The sequence below is a fragment of the Protopterus annectens genome, chromosome 1.part0 (genome assembly GCF_019279795.1).
Source record: "Protopterus annectens isolate FY-2018-M chromosome 1.part0, PAN1.0, whole genome shotgun sequence".
Lineage (NCBI taxonomy): Eukaryota > Metazoa > Chordata > Ceratodontiformes > Protopteridae > Protopterus > Protopterus annectens.
Window position 1 is genome coordinate 1,897,022,391 of NC_056725.1, and position 15,881 is coordinate 1,897,038,271.

The 15,881-nt window shown below is 43.5% G+C and overlaps 1 protein-coding gene across 2 annotated transcripts in view; it reads left to right on the forward strand.

The window, feature by feature from the left end:
* EZR (ezrin) overlaps positions 1-15,881 on the forward strand; it is a 1,157,798-nt gene that overhangs the window by 801,332 nt on the left and 340,585 nt on the right. For both annotated transcript variants that reach the window (XM_044070016.1, XM_044070025.1), the window contains exon 10: positions 15,102-15,232. In XM_044070016.1, coding sequence (XP_043925951.1) covers positions 15,102-15,232 — 131 coding nt within the window. The remainder of the gene's footprint in view (positions 1-15,101; positions 15,233-15,881) is intronic.

Sequence of the window (15,881 nt, forward strand, 5' to 3'; positions counted from 1 at the left end):
AATCATAGATAAACTTACTAAGCTGGGCATTAATCCCTACATCACTCGATGGGTTGCCAACTGGCTTACTTGACAGAACCCACACTGTAAAAGTAGCTGACTCCAAATCCATCTCCAGACAAGTGGAGTACCTCAGGGTTCAGTCCTGGGACCTCTCTTGTTTGGCATCTACTTCTCTGAAGTACAGGCCAACACTAAAGGACTGGCTGACAAAGTTCGCAGATGACTGCAAACTGGGAGCCATTATTGAATCCCCAAATGATGTGGATACTCTACAAAAGGGCCTTACAGAAACAGATGCTTGGTGCCAGAGCCATGGGCTCAAGCGCAATGCCAAGAAATGTTTAGTTATCCCCTTTGGGAAAAAACATGTACCTGTGAATTACCACATAGGTGGCAGTACACTAAACGAAAGTGTGATAAGAGACTTATGGACACAGGTGGACAGTTGTCTCACCTTCAATAACCACAGCGCCACAACAGTCAGGAAATCGTTCTATGTAGCACACCTCATCACTAAGGGCTTTTCATCCAGAAAAAAGGAGGTCATTGTCCCACTGTACTCATCCTCATTAGACTCATTATAGAGTGCAACGCCTCCTTTGGTATGTACCTCTCAAGACATCTGCAGCAACTGAAAAGGCTGCAGGAATACCTCACTAAAAGAATCACAGGTCTAAAGCAGATGCCCTATGCTGTCCACTTTAAAAAAACTCCAACTATACTCTGTCACATGTCGTCTACTCCGAGGCGATCTCTGCTTAACATACAAGGCCATGTCAAACCCAGAGCTGTTGGACATGCCACACTTAAAGAAATCCCAATCCCTCAGAGCCACACGCTCCAGGGATCTAAACCTTGTCATCACAATAAACAAAACATGCTGGAGGGATAGGTTCCTGACACAGAGACTCCCGAGACTCTAGAATAGACTGCCCGTGCATGTCAAGCAGAGCGCCTCTTTGGGCCCTCTTCAAAAAGAACCTTGATGATTGGATGGGAGAAAGGAAATAGCCAGGGGAGTGTTATGGCTAGGCTTGTATAGACCCTAAGGCCGATAGCCTAGTACCAACCTATGAACCCCCCAACTAAATATACCAGCTCAGAGATTGCACTACAGTGGGGAAAAGGGCAGATTACATTTCGCTGATATAATATGGACCCCATACAAACACATATATTGTTGACTAAGTTAGTCCCACTAGGACAGTGACTTCTTTTCAGGGTTGATCCAAGGTTGTTTTCATACTTAATATGGAAAGTTTGGCCAAAATCTGCACACTCTTACTTTTTATAAGTGAAATGATAATTATTTAGTGATTTTAGTTTGTTAGAAGTGAATTTGTTTTTCCTTCTTTCAAAGAGCTGGATTCTTTAATCTTGTTAGATGTTTCACATTATCAAAAGCTGTAGTTAGCAAATGGTTTATCAAGAAAATTACAACATGCATTGTTTACTGCACTGTTACGACAGACTGCAGTTGAAGCAGACTATTACATTTCTACATGCTGCCCTGGTACTCTCTTGTGGACATGTCCTCCCCTCCATCTTTTCAATTAGAATGAATAGCGAAGACGTCGGCTGCTAAAGCCAATGTCAAAGACAGCAGAAATTAATATGGCCAGTTACTTGCCTCCATATATATATATATATATATATATATATATATATATATATATATATATATATATATATTTTTTTTTTGTTCTGACATTTACTGTCTGTTTTTGTTAGTGAGTTTGTGATTATAGTGTTGTGGAACAGTAGTGCAAGGACAAGGTTTTTATCCTTACTAATTTTCGCTGTATATTTCTCAAAAAGATACTCAGTAAAAATGTCCATTTTTTTAGCTTATAGTTGTATGTAAACATCACTGTTGGTGAAAGGGAATTTGTACTCATTCACCATTTGTTTCAGATCCTGTAATTCTACATTTTAAAGGAAAGGTTATATTAGTGTGATAGCAACGTTAAGAATCTGCTGGCTGAAATACTAAACATAGGACAGTGGAACAAAAAAAGTGAACACTACAGATATGATTATTCCATCTCTAATTGTTTTAAGTAATACAGTAAGCAAGCAACCAGGGATGACTTTTCATAAAATGGAGTCCAAAGCAAAGGAATCTATGGGGGCCCTCCCTTCTGCTCCCTCTAGTACCCCACATAGTTTCCCTATGACCTAGTCCTACATAATCCAGACAGATTATTTTTTCTTGTTGCTTTTGCTTGGTGTTACCCTTGCCTTAGTCTTTGTATTTTCCTTTATCCTTTTGTTGGAACTACCTGGAAGCTATGGAGTTCTAGACAATCTGTGGTGCATTTTAGAGTTTTTTCCTGCCTTTTGTTCATACCCATTGCCTGAATAAAAATCATAAGAAAGAAGAGAAAATCAGTGTTATATTTCTGTTTCAGGGAAAAATAAGTTGTGTCCAAGGCAACATTTTCAAAAGCTGACAAACAAAACAGTTCCCTATAAACTGAGAAGATAAACACGTGTAAAGATACGTAAATCTTTTCTGAGAATAGTGCAAGATGCATAATGCCACAATTCCTTGGATGACATCGCATCAGCACTTTAGGGGTGTGGCACATACCCATATGGGAAGGGAATTGTAGGGCCTTGCAGTGATGTGAGTAGATGATCATGTTTCACTGTTGCAGTCATCACCCGTTGGTTATCCCTGCTGTGGAATCCCTTGCCTGGCCCGAATACCAGAGTTAATGTTTTTGTGCGCCAGCTGCTATCAGGTCATCAGTGCTATAAAGCAAGGCAGCGAACGTCATTACATCAGTATTTCTTGCTGTGGAGCCCGTAGCAGAAGCAGTTTGCACGAGTGCCAGTCGGTCGCTACCAGAAGTTGAATTTCAGCAGAAAATGTCTAAAGTTAAGTACTCTGTTGGGGACTCTTTCTTTTCTTGCTCTAACCAGTGTCCACAAATATTAACAGTTATCTTGCCTGTGGAAAGCAGATCCCACACCGAGACTTTCATTCTTACTGCCTCACTTGTTTAGGTCCAGACCACAACATCCCTCGTTGCCGGTTCTGTGCTCCTTTTAATGCGAGAACCATTCGCCGTAGAGCTCTTTTTGTAGACAATTATTTTCATGTTCCATCTTTGAACTCCAATATAGTGTCCATCAGACAACAATCTTTTGACATTCTGAAAAAACGTAGATATAAAGATAGAGACAGGCCACACAAGGCTAAGCCTTCCGACGATGCTACCGCTAAGCAAGTCATCTGTTCTCAGGAATTCAGTGAGGCACTTTTGCAGCTCCTGATGCCCAACTTGCTTTCTACGAAGGCCTGTGCCAAGACCATTTTGGAGTCCAGTATGCCGCAGAATTCCACTTCGTCTTCCGAGCCTCTGGCTGTCCCTGCCTCATTTGGGTTTGGAGCTGCGACTCAGGCACCAGCTTCCAAGGAGGCCTTTTGCACTACCGATTCTAGACAAAAAACAATGTCTTCGCTTTCAACTACCACTTTTTAGAGACCGACTGATTCTGTCAGGCCTAGAAGCCAGGCCACTCCTAGGAAATCTGCTTCTAGCCACCATCTTGCTACTGCTCCTCCACACCAAGCTCAAATGCTTAAAATGGCGGAGGATCTCATCTCCCTTATCCGAGCTACTCAGGCCCCCACTCCAAAATGGAAAAGGCATCCTTCTTAAGAAATTATGACAGACCAAGCATCTGAGGAATCTTATTATTCTGCTTTTGAAGAGGAACAGCATCACTTAGCTGTTTATCAGGATTCAGATGCAGAGGAATCCATTCCTTCTGCCTCCCCTCCAGAGGACCTCTCCTTTGGGGAAACCCTTCACTCCCTCAAGGAACATTTTCAATGGGAATCTCAAGACTTCCCACAGTCAAAGAAATGACTTGGAAGAGTTTCTGGACCTGCCCCAGCACAGACCCCTGGCCATCCCACCTATTTTGGAAGTGGTGGATGATGATTTTCATGAATCCAGCTTAGCCCTTGATGCCCTGCCTCCTGCTCCAACTCAGCCTGTCAGGTACTACGGAGTACCAGATTCTCACAAATACCTGTACAGTAATCCTGCTGCAGACCCTGAGGTCATTACACAGGGACCCAAAGGAGCTAAGACTAGTTCCGCCAAGGATCCTCTTCTTCAGAGCCCTGGACAGATGGAGTAAGAAAGTGTACACTGCTGCAACCTTAGCTGTCAGAGCACTCAGTTGTCAGTTCCATAGTATAAAATATCAACAACATGCTTTGGAACAATTAAAACAGAAGATTGCTACATCTCCTGACAGTGCCAACTCAAACGAGCTGGCAGAATTACTTCACTCTGCTTGTCAGTTGGCCAGACACTCATTACAATGTTGATATGATGCCCTAGAAGCCTCTAGCAGGGCAGCAGTGATAGGATCTGTTATTAGAAGACATGCATGGCTGAAGGAACAACCTCCCTCTGATCATGTCAAATCTAAACTTATTGATGCACCCCTAGATAAGGAATGCCTGTTTGGGGGAAAAAGCAGAAGAGGTGCTTAAAAAGATGGAAGACGAAGCAAAATCTATGCAAACAGTAAAAGATTTATTTTGAGTTTAACCTCACAAATTCAGCAGGAACTTTCCGTCTGAGCACTGGGCCTTCCCTGCACCTAGCAAACAGGGCCAAGGTAAGCCCTGCAGGGACAGGCCATCCAGGCCCCTATCCCAGGGCCAGCAAAGAAGTAAACAATGAACCACTTCCATCTCTAAGGCAGGGAGTTCTAAGCCAAGCTTCTATGGCAAGTGCTCACAATGACTCTTCCCTCCCCCCTCCTTTCACTCATCAAAAAGTAGGAGGAAGGCTCACCCTCTTCAAGGACAACTGGGTCTCTACAACCAGGGACCAATGGGTCTTAAAAATCATTTCTCAATGATGCAGATTCTCCTTCAGCGAGCTCCCTATTCCAAGAGTGTACCCAGACCTCCCCCCCCCAAACCAGTGGGCAGAGGCTTTGAAACATGACCAAACTCTAATATTCCAGGGAGCAGTAGAACCTGGACCTCCAGATCAAACATGAAAGGTTTTTACTCCAAACTATTCCTTGTCCCCAGAAAAGAAGGCACTTGGCTCCCCATCCTGGATCTATCCAAACTGAACACTTCCTTGGTGGTCCCCAGATTCAAAACACTAACCTTGCAGCAGCTCCTGTCAATGCTCAAACACAGTCTGGCTTGTGACACTAGACCTAAAAGATGCCTACCTCCACATCCCCATCAGGGAGTCATGCAGAAAATTCCTGCACTTCAGAGCAGGCTATCAACACTTTCAGTTCTCTGCAGTGCCCTTTGGCTTATCTGCTGCTCCCAGAATATACACCAAAATGCTTGGCCCTGGCTGTAGCATTATGCAGACAGAGAAATATACAGATTTACCCTTAACTGGATGACTGCCTCATTCCAGCAGAGTGCAAAGAAAAATTGCTCCAGGACCTTCTCTTTGTCAAATCACTCCTAACTTCCCTAGGGTTCACCATCAACGAGAAAAAATCAAAGCAAAACCCCACCAGAAAAATTGTTTTCCTGGAAGCTGTGCTAGACACAGCAACACAAATGGCCTTCCTATCCCCAGAAAAGCAGAGCTTCCTGCCTCTCTACTTCACCCAGATGGCTTCCAGAAGACACCTCACTGTGAGGAAGTTCCTGCAAGCCCTGGGCTACATGCCATCTTGCATTCTTCTCATCCCTCTTGCCAGGCTTCACATGAGAAAACTTCAGTGATACTTAAAGAACCTTTGGTTCATAGGTTCATACTAGGCTATCTGCCCTAGGGCATTTACAAGCCTAGCCAGAGTGTGTTTGGCTTTCGCCACCCATTTTAAATGAATTTTGCTATGCCCTTTTTTGAGGTTAGTATACTGTGCCTCTGTCTAACAGTGACACAGAAGTGATACCCAGAGTAAATCTACGATCTCCCATCCACTCATTAAGATTCCTCTTGAAGAGAGTCAATGAGGGACTCTGCCTAACCTGGACTGGGATTTTATTCCAGAGTGAAAGGAGCCTCTGGGTTATAAATCTGTCCCTCCAGCATGTCCTATTTATTTCAGTGCTGAGGTTCAAGTCTCTCGAGCGCGTAGCTCGATGGGATTTGGATTTTCTGTGGTGCAGCATGTCCATTAATTCCAGGTTGGACATGGCTTTATACGTCAGGCACAGATCGCCTCTGAGCAGGCTGTATGCCACTGAGTAGAGCTGGAGTTTCTTTAACCGGGCAGCATATGGCATCTGTTTGAGCCCTTTGATCCTCTTGGTGAGGTACTTTTGGGGTCTTTCCAGTTGCTGCAGGTGTCTGATATGAGGGATGAGTAAAGAGGCACGATGACCTCCCCTGATCTAGATGTGAATCTCTTCATTATTAGGTGGGCTATATAAAATTTTTCTAACCACTTTGGCCACGTGGTTGTCGAATGAGAGATTGCTATCAACTTGGGTCCCCAGGTCCCTAATTAATGGAATACCATCTATGTGGTAATTTGTGGGTACTTTGTTTTTGCCGAAGGGGATGACTATACACTTTTTGGCATTTAGTTTGAGGCCATGGCTCTGGCACCAGTTGTCTGTTTCTATGAGGCCCTTTTGTAGGATGCTTGTGTCGGCTGGAGAGTCGATTATGGTGCCCAGTTTGCAGTCATCTGCGAACTTGGTCAGCCACAGTCCTTCCGTGTTGGCCTGTACCTCCGAGAAATGTATACCGAACAAGAGAGGTCCCAGGACTGAGCCTTGTGGGACGCCACTTGTAACTGGTTTGGAGTCTGACATGGCTCCAGCAATTCTAACCATGTGGGTTCTGTCCTTGAGCCAGTTTGCAACCCATCTAGTGACATAGGGGTTTATATTTAAGCTGGTGAGCTTATCTATAATGCCCAAGTGGGGTATTGTATCGAAGGCTTTTGCAAGGTCCAGGTAGGCTGTGTGGACCACCTTCCTCTCGTCAATGGTCTTGGTGACTGTTTCAAAGAAATCAACCAGGTTTAAGAGGCAGGATCTGCCTTTAACAAAGCCGAACTGGGTAGGATCCAGTGTCTGTAGGTCCCCAATATCTTTATTTATGAGGTCCATGATGATCCTTTCCATAGCTTTGCAGACCAAGCTAGTCAGGCTTGTGGGGCGATAGTTTCCAGGATCTGTTGAGGCACCACCTTTGTGGAGAGGGACCACTGTTGCTGTACGCCACTCTTTGGGTACATATCCTGTAGTAAGGCTGAGATTGAACAGTAGTTTTATGTTTGGGTTCAGTTCTTCTTGGAGTTCATGTAGGATGCAGCCCGGACACCGTCTGGTCCCATTGATGCTCTGATTTTTGCTTTGGAGAGGGCGGGTCTTACCTGGGCATCTGAGATGTCAGGGGGGCAGCACTCTGCTGGGATAGATATTTGCCCTTTTGGTGGGGAAGGGGGGGAGAAGTTTGCACTGAACCTGTCAGCTAGGATGTTGGCAATGTCTGTGGGTTCGGTGTATTTCTTGTCATTTTGGACTAATTCTGAGCATATCTGGGAATTCCCACCCAGGTTCCTAACATAACTAAAGAAAGCCTTGTGATTATCCTTAGTGTCCTGTGCAATGTTTCTCTCAAAGCTGGCCTTAGAAGATTTTATGAGTGCCCGTAGTTTTTTGCTAATACTGATCAGAGATGCCTTCCCTTTCTGAGATTTTGCTGTATCATGTAGTAGCTTCCTCCTTCTATTTTATAGTTTGTTTATGGCTGGGGTCCACCAGACAGGATGCCTGCCTTTGGAGGATTGGGTCTTGGTTTTGTTTGGGATTGCATGATCCATGCATTCCTGAAGGTGTTCATAGAATGCGTTTATAAAGGATTCTGCGGTCTGGGCCATATTTTCTACAGGCCCAGGGGCTTTGAAGGATTGCACCTCAGTTTTGAGGAGTGTGAAATTTGCTTTAGAGAAGTTTTTCACTGTGGTTTTCTGGGCAGGGGCTGGGGTCGGGATGTGAATATCTAGTGAGATTAGTTTATGGTCTGATCTTACCAGTGAGGGATACACTTCTGGTCTGGAGCATAGAGTCCCCATGTTGGTGATGATCAGGTCCAGTATGTTTTCCCCTCTTGTGGGAGTGGTAACAAGTTGTTCCATAGCATTTGAGTTTATAAATTCTAGGAACCTTTGGGCTAGGGTGTTGGAGCTAGAGTAATGCTCCCAGTCTATGTTTGGGTAGTTGAAGTCGCCCAATATAATGGTGTTTGGAGAGACCTTCATATTTTCCACTGTTCTCAGGAAGGCTGAGTGGGGTTCCTGGGTTTGGGAGGGTGGTCTGTAGCAGGCTATAAACTGGAAGGCAGTTTTACCCACTGTTAGTTGCACATGGATAGTCTCTGATGCTTCATGATGTGCCACCAACCTGGAGGTGTGGGTATCTTTGATGGTGTCAGCATTCTCAGTCCCTAGAGACCACTCTCCCTCTGATTCCTTGTATAAGGGACGAATGTCTCTGGTGGGCAGATCTCTGTGCCATGTACAAGGGTCTTCCCTTCATCCTCTGCCCTTCCGGCCAGACCATCACCACCGATGCCTCAGACATTGCTTGGGGTGCTCACCTAGCAGGCAGGTGTACTCAAGGCCTTTGGAATGCCCAGCAACTTCACTTTCACATCAACCAGAAAGAAATGATTGCAGTGCAAAAGGCTCTGACTTCCTTCCCGCCCCATTTCAGGCCAGGGGTCCTCCTTATAAAAACAGACACCACCACAGTAATGTGGTACTTCAACAAGCAAGGGGCACCCAGTCATACTCCCTGTGCAGGTTAGCCATGAGTCTTTGGCTTACAGCCACCTCTATAGGGCTATACCTAATTGCCCATTACTTACCAGGGATCAACAACACACTGGTAAACCACCTAAGCAGAAACTTACTGTACCCCCATGAATGTCAGCTCTACAGAAAAATCTTTCTGCAAATCACGCAGGAGCAGGGACTCCAGAAGTGGACAACTTTGCCTCTCAACTCAACCACCAGCCGCACAAGTTCTGTACCAGGGAGTATCACCTCCTAGCATGGAATGTGGATGCCTTGACCTTCCTCTGGAGTTCCCTCTTTGTGTATGCATACCCTCATTTGCCCCTTATTCCCAAGGTTATGATCAGAGTAAGGGAGGAGAGGCCAAAGGCCATCCTCATTGGTCCAGATTGTACCAGACAGCATTGGTACCCCTTATTACGCAGTCTGACCTTACATCCCCCAAAGCTGCTTCACCTGATGTCAGACCTCTTGACCTAGGAAAGGGGGAAGGTACTGCACCCAGACCTACAGACTCTCAAACTTTCAGCAGGGCTAATGCACTAAAAACTAACAAGGGGCCCCTGTTAAGCAAATGGATCCTGGACATCATCACAGAGGCCAGAAGACCAGCACAAGAAAATCATATGCAAGAAAATGGAAAATATTCTGCTCCTGGAAGCAATCAAAAGGGGGCAGTACCTCCCATCCTTCCATCTCTCTCATCCTGGATTACCTGGCAGAGTTGCTCAATAGTGGCCTCTTTCTCCTCTATAAAAATCCATGCCGTGGCCATCTCAGCCCATTATGATTCATACCCCTCCCCTCTTCTCTCCTCCTTTGATTAAGCAATTCCTCAGAGCGGCTACTAATATCAGGCCTCCCAATGCCACCCAGGGACCTGAATTATGTGTTAGAAAAACAATCATACCTCCTTTTGAACCTTACGCTTCAACAGAATTGAAGTATCTCTCATGGAAGACTGTGTTCCTACTAGCTTGTCACCTCAGCCAGAAGGGTCTAAGACCTTCAAGCTCTCATGGCTGTAGAGTCCTTCATCATTTTCCATGCAGACACAGTCTCTCTGAGGACTAACCCCTCCTTTATGCCTAAGGTGGTATCTGATGTGATCCTTAACCAGGCCATACACCTCACCTTCTTTTCTAACCCTCAAAACAAGGGAGAAAGAGTTCTACACTCACTAGACATGCACAGACAACTCAGATACTATCTTGATCGTACTAAGCCATTCAGAAAAACAGACCAGCTTCTTGTAAGTTTTGCCACAGGGGCAGAGGAGAAGCCCATCTCCAAACAAACCATTTCCAAATGGATTTCACACTGTATCCATTTTTCTACAGACTACATGGGAAAACCATCCCCTAGTCTAGCCATATCCACTCCAGTAGGGCAGCCGCCACTTCCACTGCCTTCCTAGAGGAGTACCTACCAAGGACATCTTGGAAGCGGCCACCTGGACCTCTGTCCATACCTTTACAAAACATTACCACCTACCTCTCTTTTCTAAGTCTAGGGTGGTGTTTGCCTCTGCAGTTCTTCAGGGCCTCCAGACCCATACCTAGGACTCTACCTTTCCTTCCACCCCTTTTCTCAGCTTTGGGAATCCTCCCACAGGTGATGACTGCAACAGTGAAAAACGAAGAACATAGTGCAGTTGTGTACATTTAACATAAATGTAGATGTTCGAGTGTATTCACTGTTGCAGTCTTGGTTTTCCTCCCTCTATCCCCCATTTAACATCTTCCCCTAGTAGGACACAAGCTTCCTAAGGTGGCTTTTAGCCACCGGGACCACTTCTCTCTTTTCCCTTTTGTTTCTGATGGGTTAGGGCAAGAAAAACTGGTGTAATGACGTCGGCTGCCATGCTTTTAGCACTGATGACCTGACGTCAGACTACAGGCGACGGAAGCCGGTGCACAAAAACATTGACTCTGGTATTCGGGCCAGCCGAGGGCTACCACAACAGGGATAATCCACTAGTGATGACTGCAACAGTGAATACACTCTAACATCTACATTTATGGTAAGTGTACACAACTGTATTTTTTCCCCAGCCATGTTTTCAGGTTAAGATAACCAAATCTCGTCATAGCAAGAATTCTAGTAAGGGTACAAGCAACCCTCTTGGCTGTCTGAATGATGGTCTCTCTGTATGACTCTCATATCTGTGGTTCCAGGACGCCCTGCCACAAAGGAACAAATTGATTCAAATACAGGTTGCAGAGGAGGATGGTTGATGGTCTGCAGGAATGGAATAATAAAGAAAAAAACAGAAAAATGATAAAAGAACAAATGGCTCCAGTCATATTTCAGTTTGTTGCTGTCAGATATATACACAACATGCCCTCTCACACCTACTTCCCAAATGATAGACACTTTCTCTGTACTTTCTGATGTTAGACTAGAATGAAAATGAAAGACCAAACAGCCGCAGTAATGTGTAGCTGTTTGCTGCTGTCAGATGTATATACACTTCTGTCTTCTTACCCCTACTCCCAAAGCCACTTGCATGGGAAATCTGTTGTTTGATTGTAAGGAAAGTAGAAAATGAAAAGTAGTGGTCACAGCAATTTATTTTCAATTAACTCTAGAATCCTTCTCAACAGCTGAGATATGTTTAACTAAAAACAAACTACTCCTGAATGCCCCCCCCCCCAAGAAAACAAGCTAATGCTGTTTACAACAAAGATCTTAAATTCAAGCAAACTATCCTTTAACATCTCCACGGCTGACAGTGCCATCAGAGAAAACATATCCAATATTAAACTCTTAGGAGTTGTAATAGATAACAACTTAACACTTGGTATGCACATCTCTCATTCTATTAAAAAAAAATTCACCCAAAACTAGTATTTTTCTATAGCAACATACCCTACGTCACTAACTCCTCCAGAACATCACTAGCAGTTTCTTACCTTTCACCTTCTCTACTTCAGACATCACCCATACTAATTAATCTCCACTCCTCCTTGGAAAATACAATTACAATCATTAGAAAATACTACAAGGTAAACCAAATTTGCATCAAATTCACCCCATCAATACCCCTCAATGTGTTGCATTAAAGAAACTCAAATGGCTAGAATTACCCAACTACACTACCTTCTTCCAGATATTTACCACATATAAATAATTCACAAACCCAACACCTGCCCATCACTACACCAAATGCTGTAACACTGCAGGAAGACTCTCACTGTACCCTTCCTGTATTACTAGAAAATGGAACTCCATCCCCACTGCCTTAAAACACGACAGCATGATACAGTGATTTAAGAACAACCTAAAACAACACCTAACGTCCAGCTGGTCGTGCTCATGTCCTTTTACTGGCTGTTTTTCTTCTCTCCCACCTTTCTTGCCACTAGTTTCTCTCTCTGTCCCCCAAATTACTTTCTCATACTTGCCCCTGCTTAACTCTCACTTCACATTATTACATTGTCAAAAGTATCTTTTCTATCTCATTATATCTCATTTTTCTTTCTTCTGCATCACTCCCATGTTACTATTGTCGTACACTTTTTTTTTTTTTTTTACAAAGATGTATGTATATATCTAATGATGGTCCTAACTTCAGCAGTCAACATTGTAAAACAATGTGCTTACAGCTTTCTTAAACAATGTACATTAATATAAAACTGCAAAGCCTTGCAAATATGTAAACGTTTCTCTTACCGTATCTATAAAAATGTGTTATTGTAATTGCATGTTCAAGCCAAGGAGCTTTTTTACCCAGACCTCTGATAAAAATGGGACTGTAAGCCCAGACAGACTTACCCGGTAAACAAATGGCAATTAATAAATCAATGTTACACTAGACGAGCTATATTGACCTCCTGCACAGACCTCTGAGATTTCATTGTGAAGAATGTTAAAGAAGAAATGACCACATTGTCGTCCACCTCACTAATCCATAACACTTACAGAATCACATAGGTGCCCTTTTGATTTTTTCCACAGACCATCCCTAGCAGATAGTCACCTCTGGTGATCACCTCCAATGTTAGATCACTAGGAAGCGTCACAAATCATTGCCAAAGTAATGCTGTTCATTTGCTGCTTCATCTCCTGCCATAATGCTGTTAAAAAACAAAATATTGCTATGGAGAGTGTACACTGCTACCAGTCCATTGCCCCTAATATCTGTCTACCTGTCATGTTGTAGAAAAATGTCTGCTACTATCCAGAACGTTTTAAATGAGCTACACCTTGAACAACTTAAAAATGGTCTGCTGATGCCATCTACTGTAGACTCCTGCTGCTAGTGAAACTGCATTTTTGTTTTCATTTCTACTATGACCATCACATCCACCCAAAAGTTTCCAGTTATCTGATAAGTCATATGGCTCTGCACTACTCCACATTTGTTTACAATTAGTGGGCTATCTGCTGCTTGAGACTGTCTGATTGCCTGTCTATGTAATGGGTAGGGTGGAGCAAGAAAGTCCATGAATTGACTCATTGCAGGCTGCAGCGCACATGGGGAGCACATGTGACAGCTTTGAACAGAGCCATCACAGCTTTTACAGGAAGCTTTCTTTGTTTAGATAAATGAAAAACAATGGCAAGAAAGATGCTGTCTGAATGGCAGCTAAGAAGTTGCTTTATTCACCTCTGCGTATGGCCGTTGGAAGCATGCATCTGTAAACAGACCAGGCTAAAACTCTTGGCAGTGCATTTGACTGAAGTGGAGGCGCCCAGACAGGCAGAATTGTATACTTGATAGAAACAGCAGGGCGGCACAGTGGTGCAGCGGTTAACGTTGTTGCCTCACAGGAAGAGGTTCTCCGGTTCGATTCTCGGCTGGGGTGCCTTCTGTGTGGAGTTTGCATGTTCTCCTTGTGTTCGCGTGGGTTTCCTCCGGGTACTCCGGTTTCCTCCCACATTCCAAAGACATGCATCTGGAGCATTTCTCCCCGGGCCTCCGCTGAAAACAGGCTCTGTGGAACCTAGTCAGACATTCCCGGTCAACAAATGTTAAATAAAATAAAAAAAAAAAAAAACAGGTTGTCAAGTTTGATTGCAACTGAATCTGTCTTTTTAAGCCGTCTCTCTTCTTTGATGCTGAAGGCAGACATTACTGCTTTATATTATGACGTATGAAAGATTTCTACCATTATTGCTTAATATGAATCATAGAAAACAGTAAATGAGTTTGTAATCCACTGCCACAGAATGTGTTCTTTACAGATAGTGTGAACATGATCAGGATGAGGGGTATCTGTTAAAAACTTAATGCAGTATCATTTGTGAGAAGTTTTAAAAGGTTACTGGCGGTGGTGGTGCTGCGGTAGTGTTGTCGCCTCACAGTAAGACGTTGTCCTGTTCGATTCTCAGCTAGAGTGTCTTCTGTGTGGAGACATGCGTGAATGGGTGTGCCTTCGTTGAAGGTTGTGCATCAGGGCCGGAAACTCGGCACGTAAAAATCTACTGCCAATCATTAGCGGACCGGAGTTCTGCTGTGGCGACCCCTAGCCGGGAAAAGCCGAAAGACACAACAACTGGCAGACATAACAGAGGTGCACTGACTACTTTGCACACCCTCCCTAATACAAAGTCAGACTACAGAGGGAAACAAAATAAACATAGCTTTTCCTTTGAGAACTTGCCAGAGTATGCCAAACTCAACATTTTATAGAAAACAGAGCTCAAAAAATACATGCAGAATGTTATTCAAAACAGTGTCATCTTGTACAAGTTAAATATCAAAAATGTATTTTACTGTTTGATTGAACACCCTGCTTTTTCCTGATGAATGATAGTATAAAAGACACCAGGTGAGCTGTCACAAGAAAGGAAACTCATGGGACTTGACTCTGCAGAGCCAATGAGGGTGCCAAGATGCAGCCTCTCGCTCACACATATTAGGGACAGTCCCCCACCAGATGTATCAGCTCCAAGCTCACTGAACCTTATATCAGGCTATATATAGTCAGGATAGTGAAATTTCACCCTCCTCTGCAGATTTAGCATTTTATCTAACCATAGATTTTGTGTTCTGTAAAGTTTCTGGAAAGTCAAATACCATTAGCATATTTGTTGTCCCGACCATTGTCCCAATCACGTGGTTCTGGTATTTACGGTTGCAGTGTATTCATTTGGTAATTCTAAATATAAATTTATCTGAATGGTTATTTGTGTTCTGCTTCTGTAAGACAGAAAAGTTTGTATTGTATTTATTTATTTATAAATTTCTACCTGTGAACTGAACCACAGAGCTCATCACTTCTAGTTACATTTCCAAGTATAAACAGTGAAAACTGATGAGAATAATAGTATTTGGTTGATTTGATTAACATGATCTGGTTATTTGTGTACTTTATTTGCAGAGCTCAACTGGAAAATGAAAAGAAGAGGAGAGAAGCCATTGAAAAAGAAAAAGAGGCTGTGGAAAGGGAGAAGCGTGATCTGATGCTGAGGCTACATCAGTTTGAAGAGAAAACTAAGCAAGCAGAGCAAGGTAGACCCACATTTGTATAATGATGTATGCACATAATATAATTAACTCCAGCTTTATTTATGAAGAAAGTACAGTTGTGTAAAATCTTACCATAACAGTAAGTGTCCTCTTCACTGTTGCAATATTCTTAAAGTTAAGGATCTGTCTCCTGCCAAGGGCAGTCTGATGTTCGGCCAGTATACCAAAGCCTAATGATCTTGTATGCCCTGTATGTCACATATATGCTCCCCACACAGAATACAAGGCATAAAAGTGATGTATGGATGCAGATACCCAGAACTGAATTGTTCCAGACGAGGATAGTCTCTGTAGGAAAAAGAAGTCTAGGCTCATCCAAAAGGAAAAAAATATAGAAGAAAAATGGGAAATCCACAGCCAGAATGGAATCTGAAACAAAAAAACAGAACAAATAAGAAGGGGTCAGAGGGAGGGACCAAATACTGCAACAGTGAAGAGGACATCTGCTGTTATGGTAAGAATTTACACAACTGTACTATTATGTCACTGTTGCAGTTTTCTTAACATTAGAGAGAGTAAAAAAGCTCAAGAAACAGAATGGGAGTTGGAAGGCTGAGAAGAGCCCTCAGCGATCCGTATAAAATGGTTCTAGCAAAACCTGCTGTGACCCTAGAAACCATATCCAACTTAT